Below are 16,593 nucleotides of genomic sequence, written 5' to 3'. Positions count from 1 at the left end.
GGACAGAGGTGGGATTTCTCCCCACCCTTAGGGCTGTTGTTTCCTTTGCAGAGTGAAATTGTATTGGTGAGTAGCAGCCTCTCTGGCTGTGCTTTTCTTCTTCCCAAAGAAGGCGTTCTCTTTGGTTTCTCCACCTGCACCCAGGAGCCCCAGTAAATGCAGCTTTGACCCTCCCTCAGACCCACCTGGGCCATTAACCCCATGGTGCTCGGAGAGGGGATTTGTAAATGCAGTCAGTCTGGGAAGGTCCCTCCAAAACCCTGTATTGGCCCACAAGAATTCTCTGTCTGGCAGGCCAGAAATCTCTTTCCTCTGGATCTCCCCATCCCTTCTTTTTGGTCTGCTTAAGCTCCCTTGTTCTTGAGCTCCCTCCATCTCTTGTCCCAGCGTTCCCAAATCTCCTGCCTTCAGCTTCCCCCGTCACCTCCTTTCAGTTCCCCCCCATAGTTCTCTGCTTTTGATCCCACCCAGTCCCTTGCCTTGTGGGCCCCCCAAATCCCCTTTCATTGACCTAGCCTACCAAATCCCATCCCTCCAGTCCCCCAATCCCCTGCTTTTGGTTTTCCCCCAGCCCTCTGCCATCAGTCCACCCCAGTCACCCTCCTTGCTCTCCCCAAATCCCTTCCACTGGAATCCCAGGCCCCTCCCTACTATCCCCCACAATCCTATCCCTTCAGCACCCCCAATCCCATGCTCCGGGGTCTCCAATCCCTTCCCTTTAGGCCCCCACCACCCTAGTCCCTTCATTTTAGGCCCTCCAAATCCCGTCTCGTTTACAACATCCTATTGATATCCACATTCCTTTCTTTGGGGGTTGCCAAATCCCCTCCCTGTGGGCCCCCAAATCTCATCCCTATCCCCATCCCTGCTTTTGGCCTGGGCAGGACACAGGTGTCCACAATGAGGTCTGGAAGCAATGGAGTGGCAGAAGGGCAAGAAAGGCGGTTCCTGCCCCCAAGTCAAACCAGGGGGAGCCTTAGGGCAGGGGGGAAACCAGCCCAGCCCAATCCAGACTGACCCATGTTTCTTCTTCCCTAGGATGTGGGGGACACTGATCTGTTGGCAGGGGCAGATGTTGCTGTGCCAGTAAGTAATGGGGTGCACCTGGCAGGCAGCCAGTCTGGGGAACTGGAGGGGGTTTGCTTCCCCTTGTCCACAGCTGGGATTTGGGCACATGCCACTGTCTGACATTGTCTAATGGTCTCTGTTCAGTTGCAGGTTGACGTCGTGCGACAGAAGAGGGCTCTGGTAGGTACCATGAGGTCTGCAGGCCCCAGCCCCTTCCCCTCCTCTCCCCTGCTAGGCCATTCCAGTGCACCCCAGTGCTCCTTGTGTCCCTAACCCTCCCTTTCTCCACAGCTCCCCAGACTGGCACTGGCTCTACCCCAGAGACGCCAGGCTGCAGCCTCCCAGGCCTAGGTGAGCAGCATCAAGGCATCCCCAGCCCTACAAGAGATCCTTGACCTGGGGGGATGCTAGAGCCCTCTGGGGTGGGTAAGACCTTAGTGTGAGTAGGGGGGCAGAGGGGACTATTGATGATCTACCCCAGGGGTGACCTATGCAGAGCTGCCCCAACCCTTTCCCCTGTGCTCAGTGGGACTGTACGGACCCCCTGGCTCACTGTATGGACTGGGCAGTTGGCTCTTGGTGCTGTACAGACCCCCAAAGTTATCATGCGGACTGGACTGTGGGCTCTGGGGTCTTTATGGATCCCTAGGGCCATGATACGGAGTGGGCTGTGGGCTCTGAATGCTGTACGGATCCCCAGGTCACCGTACAGATGGGGCAGGGCTCTGGGTGTTGTATGGATCCCCAGCGTCACTGTACAGTGTGGGCTGTGGGCTCCACATGCCATATGGACCCCCAGGGTCTCCGTATGGATGGAGTAGAGCTCTGGGTGCCATACAGACCCCCTTGGTCACCATATGAATGGGGCAGGGCTCTGGGTGCCATACAGACCCCTAGAGTCACCATACAGAATGGGCTGTGGGCTCTGGGGTCTGTACAGACCCCCAGAGTCACTGTACAAATGGGGCAGGACTCTGGGGTCTATACAGACCTCCAGGGTCACCATATGGATGGATTAGCAGAAGCTCAGGGTTTTGAATGGACCCAGTAGAGGCAAGCCCTGCCCTGGAGGCACTGGGGACTCCAATCCCCTTCTCCTTCGCCCTATATTCTCAGAGGGACCTGGTGGGGAGGTGACCAGACTCATTTCCCAGCAGACTTTGTAGTCATGTCTTGTGCCTTGTCTTTCAAGACTGGAGCTGTGATGACTCCCCGTCCTGTTTCCCCTCCCCTGTGGGCATGAGGAGATGATCATCCCTGGACCCCCCCTACCTGATCCCCAGGAGACCTGAGCCATTTTCCTAAAAGGATCAATAAAGGCATTGAGCAAAACTACCACGTGTGGGTGTGAGTGTGTTCATGTGTATATGTCCCCAGTCCCCTCTCCTCAGCCAGGGTCTGCACACCCGGGCCCTGGCTGGCAGCATCTTCTGGACTTGCAGTCTGGCTGAGGGGAAGGCCAGGAGCCCAGACGCCTGGGTTCACGCTCAAAAGGAGATTCCCCTCCCTCCACAACAGGCCCTCAGGCAAGGGTAGATTAGTGGAACAGCTGCCAGGGGGACTAGGAGAGGCGAAGAGCAGATGGTGCCACCCCTCGGGGCACCAGGGGTTGGGGAGAGGCAGAGGGCAGTGGGCTCTTGAGGGGCCCTGCTGAGCACCCTGACCCTAACAGCTGAATCTGGGGCTGGGGCAGCAGGTCAGGGAGGCCAGGCAGCCTGGTCACTAGGGTCCTCAGCGCAGCTCTGGGAGGGACAGTGGTTTCCTGGCCCAGAGACTCAGGACTCATGGATTCATGGGTGCATTTGGAGCCCCATCTTGGGGCCAGGAAGGTTCTTCCCAAGACCCTGCCCTGAGGTGTGGGCGCACACTGGGGTGAGCACCCCCACTGTGGGATGTATGCACACACTTTGGAGAAATGCATGTACATTGTGGGGTGTGTGCACTGTGTGTGTGCGCATACTGCATTGCCGGTGCATTACAGGTTCTGTCAAAACACTCAGCCCCAGAGGTCCCCCAGGCCCCCCACGAGGGGCAGGGAGGGCAGCTGTAATGCTGGAGTGGGGCCAGGCCTGGTCACCTGGATCCCTTGCTGGGCCCTCAGCGAGCACAGCACCCTGGGAGGATGGGGCTGGGTCTGTGTGGTCCCTTCCCCTCTCAGTCCAGCCCCTCCTGGCCCCATCTCCTCCTGGGTGTTACCTTGCACAGCCATTAAAAGTACAATACTGGTATGTTTAGTTATTCAGAAATAAATATTTTTCTTTTTTTATCTACTTTATAATGGTGTTTATGTAGGAGGAGGCAAAAAGGCAAAACAGTGCTGCCTGAGCTTTTGGATCCAGAATATGCCCTGTTCATGGTGATTCTTGGCCCATTAACAGCGGTCCCACCTGTTGCTGCTAGCAGGTGCTGAGGGAAAGTGTCAGTTTTGCTCTCCCAATTTATTCTTTTTTTTCTTTAATCTCCTGCACCTTGCACACAGACTTTGCTTTTATGTTCTCTGTCCCCTCAGCAGCAGCTCACAGCACAAACATCTCAAACCTCCCCAGTGTGTGTTTCCTTACCCAAACACACTCACGCATCAGGCTGCCCTGTCCAGCCCAGCTGCAGCACCTTGCAGCTCCCCGTCCCTGCACAGAGCAAGAGGACCTGCTCCTGCAACCCCACAAGCTGCTTTGGTCCTCTTGCCAGCTGTTGCTGCTGCTGAACCCTACTCTCCCGTCAGGTCTCAGCTGCAGCTGTGACCCAGGGCATGCTGCTCTGTCTCCAGTCTCAGCCTCTCTCCAGGCAACAAGTCAGGCCAAGGATCGAGCACTGACTGGACTGAGAGGGCTGTCCTCTCCCCTGAGGTTGTGCTTGGTGTGGAGGAAGGCCTGACCCTGCCACAGAGGTCTCTGGCAGAGCTGTCTGTGCATCAGGCAGATGGTAGAATCTCTCCCACGTCCCCACGCGCTTCCTTGGGCGAGGACTGACACAGCCTCTTTCACTGCCCCGTGGGACTGCACCCTCCCTTCTCCCCATTCAGGAATGAGATGTGCAGACACGACCACCCAGGGTCATTCGATCCCCATCCTCTCCAGGGGTGCTTTATGTCCTGACTCTCCATCCCCTTGTTCCTCTCCAGAAAGTGTAGGCTTACGGTAGTAGCAAGCCAACACATTGGAAAACCTGCTCAGCTGAAATGACATCCCTGGGCAAGGGGAGAGGGAGTTAAAACTGATGCTGTTGGGACATGGATTTTTGTGTCACTAACTATTGCAACAAGCTGAGCGGCCAGCAGTAGGCAAACAGGCAGGAGCTGAGAGGTCATCCAGTGCATCAAAATGCCCTCTCAGGAGAGGGCTACATCCCCTTTTCTTTCACAGCAGCTGATTGGCCAGCAGCAGGTGGGCAGCCATGTGAGGTCATCAAGAGCATGGCAAAGCCCATGAGGAAGGAGGGAGAAGCAGGTAACATGACAGCACTGGCCTAGTGATTGTGAGATCACCTCTATGACTGCAGCTGATTGGGCAGCAGCAGGCAGGTGGGCACTGTGAGGTCCTCAGGGGCAGGAGAAAGCCCCCAGGAGAGAGGGGAGAGGCAGAGGCAGGCAAACTGGCCTGGCTGTGAGCTTGTTTGTGAGGTCACTTTTATTGCAGCAATCTGATTGGGTGGCAGGCAGGCAGGTGCTGTGAGGTCATGAGGCAGATGAGAAAACCTTCCCCATGGAGAAGAGAGCTCAGGGGAAGGGGAGAGGGAGAGGTGAGTGAGAGGGATGTGTCTAGGGTGCTGATTGTGAGGTCAATTGCTTACATCAGCTGGACTGGCCATTAGCATGTAGGTCAGCAGGAAGGCATTGTGAGGTCATCAAGAGCATCAGAAAACTGCCACCAGCAGAAAGGAGAGCTAAGGGGGAGGTGATCCCTGGGCAATGAGCCCTCTGGGGCTGGCTGGGGTGTTCAGGGCCCTGCTGTCACCTCCAGGCTCACTCCTGTGGGGCCGCAGAGCAGGGCTAACCCTGTCACTGCAGCTCTGTGGTGGCCACCATGCCTTGGGACAGGGAGGCCCAGGCAGAGGCCCTGGGAAAAGAGCAAGCGGGGGCACTCCCGGGGTGAGGAGACTGGACCTCCCTGCCCAGAGGGGCATTATGGGACCCTGCATTAAATGACCCTGCGGAGAGACCCACTTTGGCTGGAAACTCTTGTGTGTGGGTTGCAGGATGGAAATGTCTCTGCCAGCAGGAATATCCCCCAGCTGGGCTGCTCACTATTCCCACCCTCCAGGGACCATGGGCGCTTGCAGAAACACAGCCTGTCTCAGAGCCTGCTGCTCCCGAGACGTGCCCCTTCCCTGCTGCAGTTTCTTGGTGCTTTGCTCTCCCTGATCAGACTCAAGGAGACACCCCAACACGTGGGGAGGGAAGCACCAGCTCTGGATCAAACTCCCAAATGGTTTTAATAAGAACAAATACCAATGCATGGCGTAAAAGTAGAGACATGAAAATAGAAAAAAATGCTCTAATAGAAAAATTTTTGACACCAGTGGGAGAAGGGAGACTGGTGTCTGGCACTCAGGGCTCTCCCAGCTGCACAGACCTCTCTTCCATCCCAGGGGCTCCCAACCGCATGGCAGAGGTGGGCTCCCCTGGCCCTGGGCTCGGGGACCTTTTGGCACCAGGGTTCAGTCTCTCAGCCTTGGTGTCCTCATGGGAATGTGCCAGAGACGCCTCTTCAGCATCATCATAGCCCGTGTCCATGGGGGGCAGGGATAGGGCAGCTCTCTCGGCTCCAGGGGCCCTGTCACTTTCGTGGGAGTGCAGGCTCTCCCCTGGAAGCAGCAAGGTCGGTGTGTTGCAGTTGGCCCCGTGCGTGTGCCCCTCCTGGGCTGTAAATCCCCTTCCTCCCCCTCCTCTCACTTCCCCGGGATTTTCAGCCTGTTATCTCACCCCAGTCTCCCCACTAGGAAAACTCCTGGGGCAGGTTCCCTCCCCATCCCGGCACGTCAAGCTCTCAGTGTGCAGCGACTCTCCGGGCTCCACGGACGGCACCCCAGGCACCAGCCCCACTGCATTTCCCCCTCACCTCTCTGGGCCTCCCCAGGTCCGACTCCCTCCTCCGCTTCCCTGGGTGCTTCCCAATCTCCCTGCCCAGGAACAAGATCCTCCCCAGGGTCAGAGACTTCCCTGGCATCATCATAGCCATCTGCTGGGTCACCTCTGGGCAGAACAGGGACATCTGAAAGGAGAGGGGAGCAGGTGGCAATGGGAGCCCTCCCGCAGAGCAGAGGAAGCAAGGGCATGCAGGGACAAGGAGGGGCTGAGATGCTGGTGTTGGTGGGGTCACAGGAGACCCAGCATCCTGCCCACCTCCCCTGGGGTCACAGGAGCATGTGCACGACAGCAGGGATCCCTCTTGCCCAGCGCAGGGTCGGCAGTGCCGAGCTCTGCACCAGAGCTGGCTGTGGAGACTCCCTGTGTGCTCGGGGAGATGCCGGTGCCTTGCGGCACAGCTCCTTGGGGTGAGCTTGGGGCCTGCTGGAGGCAGGGACAGGTCAAGCCCAGGAAGTCCCCCTGTGACCCCATAGGGCACAGGGCTGCAGGCACCCAGCTCAGATGGGCACATCTGACCATCGCCCACTCTGCACGGCTCTGGAGTCGCTCCCGAGGGCGATTCCTCCCCACCCCGATGGTGACACTCAGTGACACTGCTGCTGGTCACACAGCAACAGGGAGGAGAGACCAACCTTTCCTCTGTCTCCCCCTCCATTACCTGGTGCTGACCCAGGACCATCCTCCTCCTCACTGTCTCTAGCCTCGGGTTGCAGCTTGGTCAGGGACCTCTCTGAAGAGGAGCCTGGCAAGAGGAGCAGCAGGTGTTATCAGAGTGAGCCCTGATGACCCTGCTCATGGCCAGTGCTGCTGGGGATGGGCACCCACACAGCAGGGACTGCACGGGGAGGAGGGCTCAGGGACTCCTCCTGCTCCCATGGGACAACCTCATCTCAAAGGGCCTTTCCAAGCTGCCCGGGGACAGCCCCCTCCCTCACCCACCAGGCACAACCTCGGGGTGCAGTGGGGCAGGCAGGGAAGCACTGTGCCCTGGGCTGGGACAGGCAGAGCTGGTGGGGAGGCAGCTCCTCTCCTGAGCCCAGCACTGCGCTGCTCTCCCCTCAGACCCCCATGGCCCAGCGCTGCGGGGACCACTGGCCTGGGGGCTGCCAAGGTCCTGCCCTGGGTCAAGGCCAGGGGAAAGGGCCCTGCAGACGTGCTCCCTCCCACGAGGGACCCACACTGACCTGAGTGACTGAACCGCGCCTCCTTCTCCCACTCCCAGCTGTAGTCGATCTCCTGGTACACGGCCTCAGAGAAGGGCTCCAGGGACCTCCTGGAGCCTGAGACAGAGGCAGGGTTGGCACAGGGGCATGGGGACAGGAGATCAGACCCCGACGCGGTCACCCAGCCCTTCCCCCCGGGGCTAGCCCAGGACTGACCTCACAGCCCAACCCCACTGCTCTGTCTAGGCACCACAGCCACGTCCCCAATGACAACAGCATCCCTGGGGAGATGGCCTCGGGCAATGTCACCCTCATGCTATCTCTTCAGAGACAGCCCCATGCCCCTTTTGGCCCAGGGTCTGGTCCCTGGTCTGACCCTGGAGCAACTCCTAAGTCTCCTCTCCCCAGGGAGCTCCCCTCTCTCTGCCAGACGGGCCCATAGCATGGCCCCTGCCCCACCACGGATGGGCAAGGCTGGATGGAGGGAGCAGCCCAAGGACTGGACAACCACACTGAGAGATCCCCCTGCCCTGCGCTCCTCCCGGCACCACTCCTGCCCCACAGCCTCCCCTCCAGCACTGCCCAGAACACAGACAGCAGCATCCCCAGATGTCTTTTGCTGCTCCCATCTCCCCCAGCCCCTTCCTGCAATTTATCTCCTCACTCATCACCATCTCCTCCCAGGTTTGGGCTCTCCCCTCTCCTGGTTGCTGGTGTCCCACAGCCAGACAGTGAAGGGACAGGGAATAGGACAGGAGGCAGCACCCCTACCCCAGCTCTGTTTGTGCCCCTCATGGACAACCTACAGCACCCGTGGGGCTGCCAAGAGGCATCGTCCACCCTGCGACCAATGAGGAAGGACCCACCTCTGCGCTGAGCCCTGGCACTTTGCACTTGCCCCACCAGGAGGGCCAGGAGCAGGCAGAGCAGGGCCCCCAGGATGATGCAGATGACAACAGGCACCGAGACTCTCCCGCTCTCCCTCGCACGGACCTGGGTAGCATCTGCATGGGCAAGGACATGGACGAGGCAGCCTCTGGCCTGGGGGAGGTAGGGGCCCAGGGACACCCCACTCCTGACCCCCCACACATGGCAGCATGGGGAAGGGGCACAGGGGTGGGTCAGGGGCAGCTCCACACTGCTGGGTGAATCACAGCCCTCTCCAAAGCCACCCACTCCCACCCCAGAGCCTCTTCTCTGTGGCTTCGCACCCCAGCACAGAGCCCCTTCCCCCGAGCTGCAGGTCACAGCCTGGCCCTGGGGAGATCAACCCCCAGGGAACAAGGGAGGTTACCTGCTCGGAGGGGTGATGTTGTCATCATCCTGGGTGCTGCTGCAGAGCAGAGAGAGAGAGAGAGAGAGAGGGAGGGAGAAAGATGCATTTGCGTGTGTGTGTGCGTGTGTGTATATGTGTGTGTGTGTGTGTGTGTGTGCGCGTGTGTGTGTGTCTGCGGATGTTCCCTACAAGTCCCATCTGAACTGTCCTTCTCTGGGTCCCCGTGAGAGGCCCAGGGCCCTCTGCTCTGGGCCATGGGGACAACAGCACCAGCAGCCCAGTGGATGTGCCTGGGGGACGGGATGCAGGAGTCCCACAGCCAGAGGCCTGATGACACCTGGCCCCACAACAGCTGCTCCCCACCTGGCACCAGACACCTGACCTCCCCAGGGACATCCTTCCTCTGATGAGCTCTGGGGCCTTGTGAGGACCCAATTAGAGAAACATGTCCCAAAATGAGGGGATGAAGTGCTGCCACTCACCGGAGCAATTCACAGAAGCATCTTCCTTGTGCTGGCAGGCGTCGCTGTCCCCAGGCCAGGCACAGCAGTCCCAGAGAGATAGCTCTGTCCCTCTGCACTCCACCTGCTTCAGCCAGATGGGACCCGTCCCCTCCCCAAACACAGCCTCCCCCACGACAGACATGGCAGGGCCACAGCCCAAATGCCTGCATGCAACCTCGGCGTCCTTCATGTCCCAGGAGTCGTCGCATACTGTCCCCCAGGAGCCATGGTGCCAAACCTCCACTCTGCCCGAGCACCGGTCCTCTCCTCCCACGGCACGAATCTTCTCCATCTCTGGAAAAGGTAGAAACCCCCACATCACTGGGGCAGCTGGGAGAGCCTGGCCAGGGAAGAAGGACACACGGAGGAGCAGTACCTGTGCAGCTCGTAGAGTTGGGGCACGTGGCCACTGGGGCTGAGGAGGTTTCTGGTCGTCTCCCTGCAGAAGGAAATACTGTGCTGAAGGGGCTGCTTCACGGGGGTCATGCAGGTGGGAGCAGGACTGAACTGTGCGTGAACCTCCCAGTGCCTCCTTGGTCATGGACACAGCTGAAACTCCCAGTAATGCAGTGTATAACAGCGCTGCATTCCAGGGCTACCCTTGACTGTTCACCCTCCAAGGGCTAATGACTAGCAATGGAGCAGACGGATGTTGCCAGAGGGGAGGCTTGTCTGAGCTCCGGTGCCAGCGGTGCCCTGGCCAGGGCCTGTTTCCTACAGAACCCTCAGCCACCAGGACTGGTTGCACTCTCTCCCTTCCCATTCCCTCAGCAAACCACAGCCATGAGTGGGATGCTCTGCATGGACTTCCCAAGCTAATAGGTGGTTGTTTGGGCCCTCTCTACGGGCAACAGAGAGCAACAGGCACCTCCGGAAGTGTCCAAGGTAAGGTAAGGTGGGAGAGGCACTGCCTGGAGGTGCCTCTGCCTCTGCCTCTCCTTGGGCTATGCAGGGAGCTCAGGACAGCTATTGCTGATGGAAGTGTGTCACTCTGAGAGCTGATGTTGTGTTTGTGTCACTGACAGCAGAACGGCCTGAAACGCAAAGTAAAAGCCACTCCAAGCTCTTTCTCTGCGTTGCACCTTGCTGAACAGGGAGCAAGACCTGGTGTGAGCCTTTGTGCCCAGGTAGCTCCAGCCTTACCATTGCAGGTGATGTGGGTCTCTTCTCGTTGGTCATCACATGACTGTGGGTTCCAGGGAGCAGAGGGGCACTGCCAAAAGGAGCTGTTTGTCTTCCCACACTCAACATGATCCAGCCATGTGGGGCCAGACACCCTGCCACTTGGAACATTTATTTCAATGGACCCTCCATCTCCACAGCCCAGCTCTTTGCACACCAGGGACACGGTGTCAGGAGTCATCGAGCTGGAACAAACACTGCCCCATGTCCCGTTGTAGAAAACCTGCAGGCGCCCAGAGCAGCCATCGCTGTTCTCCAGCCTCAGGGCCATGAACTCTGGAAGGAAAGGCACAAAGTTGGAGGGAACAAGCTGGTCCGGGGGTGAGGAGAGAGAAACCTAAAGCACCCCTGACAATGCCCCAGGTTATTCTGCAGCATCCATGGGCAGGAAGGGTTACTCCAAGAAGCAGGGACCCTTCTGGCTACCTCAGGGCTCAGAGAGGCAGAGGGCACTGCTGGCAAGTCACCCTTTCACCCAGGGAGCAGAGAGAAGTCCCTGAGGTGCAGCAGTGCCCTCCCCTCTAACCCTTGGGGACGGCTGGGCTCTCCCTATAACCTTCACGAGATCCAACGGGGACAGTGCACAGGTGTCCCCAGGACAGGGGCAGGAAGGGGGCTCGGGGCATCCAGCCAGCATGGCCAGTCTCGGCCATGCCCTGCTCTCCCCTCATCCCTACCTCCCCGGGCACCAGGCTCCCATCACCACTCCCAGCACAGACCTGAGCAGACGACTCCTGCGTCCTCTTTGTGCCTGCAGTTGTGCTGCCCCCAGCCCCCGTGAGGGCAGACCCAGAGAGCAGCTTCACCCCCAGAGCAGTTCACGTTGTCCAGCCAGATCTGCCCAGAGCCTCCCCCGTAATGAGCAGAGCCGGTCGCCTGCACAGCCACCCCACAGCCCAGCTGACGGCAAACGACGGTGGCGTCGGACAGGTCCCAGGAGTCATCGCAGACGGTCCCCCAGGTGCCCTGGTAGTAGATCTCCACTCTTCCGGCACAGCGCCCCGTCCCATTCACCAGCCGGACCCGCCGGCTCCCTGCAGCCAGGAGAAAACCCATTCGTCAGGCCTTGCGGCACGGGGCAGTGCAGTGCTTCGGGAACTGTCAGAGCGACTCACCCGAGCAAACCACCCCCACGTCCTCAGCAATTCCTGCTAGCGCTGCCTCAGGCAGCGAGGTGTTGCAGAGGGTCAGGCGAGTCTCCTTCCCTGCACACTGGACCCTTCTCAGCCCCACAGGGCCCCTCCCTCGCTCCAGCTTTGGTGGGTTGTAGGCCTGCTCTGCCTCTCCGCACTGGAGCTGCCGGCACACCACGCTGGCATCGTTCATGTCCCACTGGTCATCCAGGACTCTGCTCCACGTCCCATGCAGGGGCATCTCCACTCGCCCATCACACCGGCTCCCTCCATCCATCAGCCGCAGGGATCCAGAGGGCCCTGCCCAGAGAGAGAAGGGGAATGCCCTGGACTCTCTGTGACACCAAGGAGCCCTGCACCCTGCCATGTGTCTTCCATTCCTGATGATGTCCATTTGGACACCTTGGAGCTCACCCATCCGTATACAGCTCACAGTGAGGAGCTCAAGGATGGCAGTTTTCCAAAGGGATTTGTTTTCTTTTTTCACTCTAATCATGGACAAGATGATGACGAGCCTTGCTCCATCTCCACACTGGGACTGGCCTCTGCTGTGACACCCAGGGGAGAGCCCACACGTCTCTGCCCCTCTGCATCCTTATGGATCGGGGACTGGGAGCTGGTGTCCTCAGCCGGAAGCAGGAGGAGGGGGTCTTGGGTCTTTCTGACAAAACAGCATGAGTTTGGAACGCATACTGACAAGAAGCGAGGGCACATCCCAGCCCTGCTGTGCAGCTCAGCCTCAGGGACTGCTCCTGCTGGATGCACCCAGGGCAGCCCCTGCGGGCAGTGGGATCGAGGTCTGCAGCACTCTCTGCAGGTCTAGGATGGGGCTGTTTGCTAGAAGGAGGGAACTGTGTCCTGCAGCCTCATCCTGTGCCTGTGCTGCAGGAGGAGAGTAGAGGAGCCCAGGCCTCATGCTCGCCCCCGGTACTTGAACTGTCTGCCCCAGGGAGGCAGAGATGCCTCCTTTGTGCTCACTCCTCCTTCCTCACCAGGTAAAATGGTCTGCCTGCAGGCAAAGCCCTTTGAACCCCTCCACTGGAAGCCAGGGCTTCTCCAGGAAGAAATTTAGTTTGTCACTGCCATGGGCTCCCCAGCTTTGGGTTGCTGTGTCACACACAAGGGGCAGGTTTAGTTAATCCTGCATTTTCCCTGAGCTCACCTGAGCAAACAACACCAGCCTCATTGTCATGTGAGCATGGGAAGGCCCCCAAGGCAGTCACAGGGCACTGTCCCAAATGGGATTCGGTCCCATCACAGTGGAAGGTGTCTCTCCAGACAGGGCCAGTTCCTCTCCCAAAATGCCCTCCTCCAGGAATGGACTCAGCAAACCCACAACTGAGCTGATGACAGAGAACGTGCGCATCGGGGATGTCCCAGCGAGAGTCACAGAGGGTTCCCCAGGTCCCCAGCACCTGGATCTCCACCCGCCCCGAACACGCCGTGCTGCCATTCACCAGCCTGAACCCTGTGTATTCTGGGGAAAGAGGAGAAAAAGTGAGGAGGGCTTTGTGCTCTTGCACCCTCAGGTGTTCAAGGAGACGCCAAAGGGACAGCAGCCCTTTCTCCTCCTTCCACATCATTTCAAGATTGCAGGCAACGACTCCACCCCTCCTGGACTCACACCACACTCAGCGAGGTCACTTCCCTGCTCCCCTACCCCACAGCGCATGGCTCACGGGAGGCATTTCACACCTCCTCCCTGAATGCTCACGTGTGCAGGTGACACCAGCATCATTCGCGTGGCTGCAGGTCTGGTTGCTGAGGGACATCCTGGGGCAGGAGGAGAGGAGGGATTCATTCCCCACACACTGCAGCTCTTTGTCCCAGGTGGGACCGACCCCTTCTCCAAAGGGAGCTGCACCAGGGACGGACAGGGCTGTGCCACACTGCAGCTCCCTGCAGATAACGTTGGCAGCTTTGAGATCAAAGTGTGAGTCACAGACTGTTCTCCACTGGTCTCCATCTCTGATCTCCACACGTCCTGAGCAGGGGCTGTCTCCTCCAACCAGCTGGACAAATCCTGGAAAAAAACACCGATGACAGGGAGTTCACAGAGGCTTCTGGCAGTTACATACCTGCAACCCACATGATTTCCAAGGCAGCCACATCCAAAATGCTCCACGAACATCCCAGCAGCAGCTGTCAGTAGGTGTTGATGACACAAATCCTTCAGGGCCCCCTGCACATAGCACCCAGGACTGGTGACTACCCCAGACCCCACAGCCACAGGTGCTGCTCAGGGAAATGCTGCTGCCCCAGACGCACAGCCCTGCCCAGCACAGGCCCTGGGCACTGCAGTGCCTGGTCCAGGAAAATGGGCCCAGGTGTTCATGGCTGCTGCAGCCTGCTCAGCCTCTGGGGGGCTCGGGGCCAGGCTAGGAATTTGCCTTGGAGCAGCCCAAAATGCAACCTGTTTTCGGGGGTGTCCTGGGCTGTTGGGGTGTCTGTGCAGGGAGACATGTCCCAGGCACAGAAATGGTGCAGCTGTAACTGGGTCAGTGTCTGGGCCAGCTGCCCCCTCTGATGCGTGCCTGGGGAGGGGTGTCCCCAGGTAGGGCCACAGTGCGCTGCCTGGGGTGCACATGTCGCAGGCCAGTGACCAGGCAGAGGAGCAGGGGACCCGTGTACAGCCTTGGCCCAACACCAGTGCACACTGCAAAAGCAGGCACAGATGAGTTTCAGTGCGTGCTGGCAAAGCCCTGTGGCATTGGGCAGTGTGGGGAGCTGGGGGCCAGCAGGAGTGGCTGGACAGTGGGTCAGCACTGCCTGGACAGGTTGCATTCCCCACAGGGCTGTGACAGCCCTGGGGACCCTACAAGGCTGTCCTGAGCATGCGGTGACATGGGAGGGAGCAGCTGACAGCCCTGCAGCTGCCAAGCCCCAAGCCTGCATAGGACCAGTCCTCGTGGGGCAGCTCTGGGCATGGGGTGCGAGGTGTTGCATGCCACCCTGCTCCTCTGCCCCAGGCCCTGCTCTTCTCCCCTCTGAAAACCCCTTTGGTTCAACCGAGGGACTTGCATTGGTGAGGGGAATGACCCAAGCGACCCTGGCCATCTCCTGTCATTCCCTGGCTGTGGGGTGCCGAGCAAGTCATCCCTGGTGTCTGGGGCATGGCCAGCATTGGCCCAGAATTTGGCCCAGCATTGGCAGCCAGGTCCTGGCGGAACAGGAGGAGATAGATGGAGACCAAGAGACCTCGTGGGGCAGGATGGGGGATTCATCTCCCATCTTGAAGCACTGTCTGAGGGTGGGCTGAGCCCCACAGGACCTTCACGAGGTCTGTGCAGCACTGCAGTGGGATCACCTGGGGCTTTCCCCAGGGACATCAGCAGCAACAGTCCCAGCTTGGCAACCAGAATAGCCATGTCAGGGCCTCCTCTGGTGCCCACGCGTTTCTCCTTCAGGGCACAGCCTGGTTAGTCCCCTGATCCCAGGCCCAACCCCAAAAGTGAGGCACTGCCTGACTCCTTACCTGAACAAATCACTCCAGCGTCCTCAGCATGAATGCAGTTATGTTCACCCCAGCCAGCATGACTACACTCAGACAGGGCAGTCTCGGTGCCTTGACAGGCAAGATCATTCAGCCAAATTGGGCCAGATCCTGGCCCAAAATGTGCATACTGAGGGGCTTGGAGAGCAGATCCACAGCCCAGCTGCTTACAAACTATAGCAGCATCTTTCATGTCCCAGTCATCATCACACACTGTCCCCCACTGGCCCTCGTGTTTCACCTCCACTCTCCCAGCACAGCGCCTGCCTCCAGCCTCCAGCCTCACCTCCGCAGAACCTTCAAACACAGACATGGGTCCTGTTAGGAGAGCACCCAGCCCCAGCACTGTGGCTGTGCAGGGTCCCCTGCCTGGGCTTGAGTCCCAGGCACCAGGGTGTGAGCCCTCTCCCCTCTGGGTTGTCCTGGGACAGTGTCGGGGTGCCTCCTCTCCCCACATGCTGCACTGGGCTGGGGGAAGCCCAGCTCTGGTCCTGCTGGGCCATTCCCACTCCAGAGCCTTTGGCACCTCCTCCCACCCCTCCACCTGGCCCATGCCCACCTGGACACTGTGTCAGGCTCTGCACAGAGCATCCACTCCTCCCCAGACTGCTACCCCATGAACAGCCCTGAACCCCCAGCCTCCACACACACTGCTGCTCTTCCCAGAGCCCCCAGACCCCTGACCACCGCCTGCCCTAGGCACCACTCAACCCACCCACCTCCCATAGGACTTTCCAGGTCCCCAGGGAGCACCAAGATGATGCCCATTATTCCTACCAGCCTATATCCCCCCTCGCCCCGGGCATGAATCCAGCCCCTGACCTTGGCCAGGGAAAGACACCTCTCTGCTGGGCTGTGGGTGTAGGCACCCTGGACCCCTTCTCTCCGGGGGGGAAAAAATTGCCCCTCCTCAGGTGAGGGTCACTCCAACCACAGGGCAGTGAACAGCACAGAAACCCTCCGAGGCACTCCGGGGCTTGGCTGTGCCCTAGGAATCACTGAGTGCTGCAGTCTACAGCTGACCCACTGCCAGCTCCAGGGACACAGCGCTGGGGGAACAAGGCATCCCAAAAGGGTGCCCAAGATCAGGTAGCTATAAGCACACTTAGGCACCAGCTGCCATAAGCACATGAGCCCTGGAAGCACAAATACCCTTCTCCCACCCAGAGAGGCACAAGGAAACACACAGGGTGGATGGACTTGAGCACCTTCTGCCCCTTGTCTCACTGCTTTGTGGGATGAAACCCCTTTTCCAGAGGGATCCCGATGACCCCACTGGTGCCCGTTGGTCCCAGGGCCGTGGGACAAGGAAGCAGGCACTTACCCCTGCAGGGCTGCACCCAGAGGAGCAGCCACAGCACCTGAGGGATGAGGAGTCCCTCTGCCTCCATCCGCAGCCTCCTGCCCTGACGGTACTGCCCTGCTGCACCCCACTCCCTGCCACAGCTGTCAGCGACTCACAAGGGACAACAAAGACAGGAGGGAAATATATATCTGCAGGAGCTGGTCCAGCTGCAGGAGGAGCCAATCGAAGCAGCAGGCACCTTTTTAGACTTTATCTGGGGTTATCTCCCTTCTGACACAGCCCAGCCCTCCAATGAACTTCTCCAGTGCCGTTCATGACCATATATGAGAGATGGCTCCGCTGCGGATGTCACAGTCGTTGCTCTGGGGCATCATCACAGCATC

At 59.3% G+C, this 16,593-nt stretch overlaps 1 protein-coding gene across 6 annotated transcripts; it reads right to left on the bottom strand.

Annotated features, from left to right (window-relative positions):
- Positions 1-5,422: 5,422 nt before the first annotated feature.
- On the bottom strand, positions 5,423-16,349 carry LOC138063461 (antigen WC1.1-like). 6 transcript variants are annotated; one of them, XM_068923086.1, is made up of 15 exons: positions 16,229-16,349; positions 14,887-15,201; positions 13,126-13,434; positions 12,574-12,879; positions 11,394-11,711; positions 10,998-11,312; positions 10,240-10,554; positions 9,473-9,535; positions 9,076-9,390; positions 8,612-8,650; positions 8,184-8,321; positions 7,339-7,434; positions 6,813-6,896; positions 6,126-6,278; positions 5,423-5,871 (listed from the first exon to the last, which is right to left on the bottom strand). In XM_068923086.1, exons 1-15 carry the CDS (start codon positions 16,293-16,295, stop codon positions 5,615-5,617), a joined length of 3,090 nt encoding a protein of 1,029 aa, XP_068779187.1. In that variant the 5' UTR covers positions 16,296-16,349; the 3' UTR covers positions 5,423-5,614. The 6 variants fall into 6 exon arrangements, with proteins under 6 accessions (XP_068779187.1, XP_068779190.1, XP_068779185.1 ...); XM_068923084.1 differs by having other exon boundaries at positions 5,424-5,871; positions 12,574-12,888; XM_068923085.1 differs by having other exon boundaries at positions 5,424-5,871; positions 8,612-8,647; positions 12,574-12,888.
- Positions 16,350-16,593: the final 244 nt, after the last annotated feature.

This window comes from Struthio camelus, chromosome 32, assembly GCF_040807025.1.
Source record: "Struthio camelus isolate bStrCam1 chromosome 32, bStrCam1.hap1, whole genome shotgun sequence".
Lineage (NCBI taxonomy): Eukaryota > Metazoa > Chordata > Aves > Struthioniformes > Struthionidae > Struthio > Struthio camelus.
The sequence above is the reverse complement of the archived record's forward strand: the minus strand, read 5'-3'. Positions and strand labels throughout refer to the sequence as shown.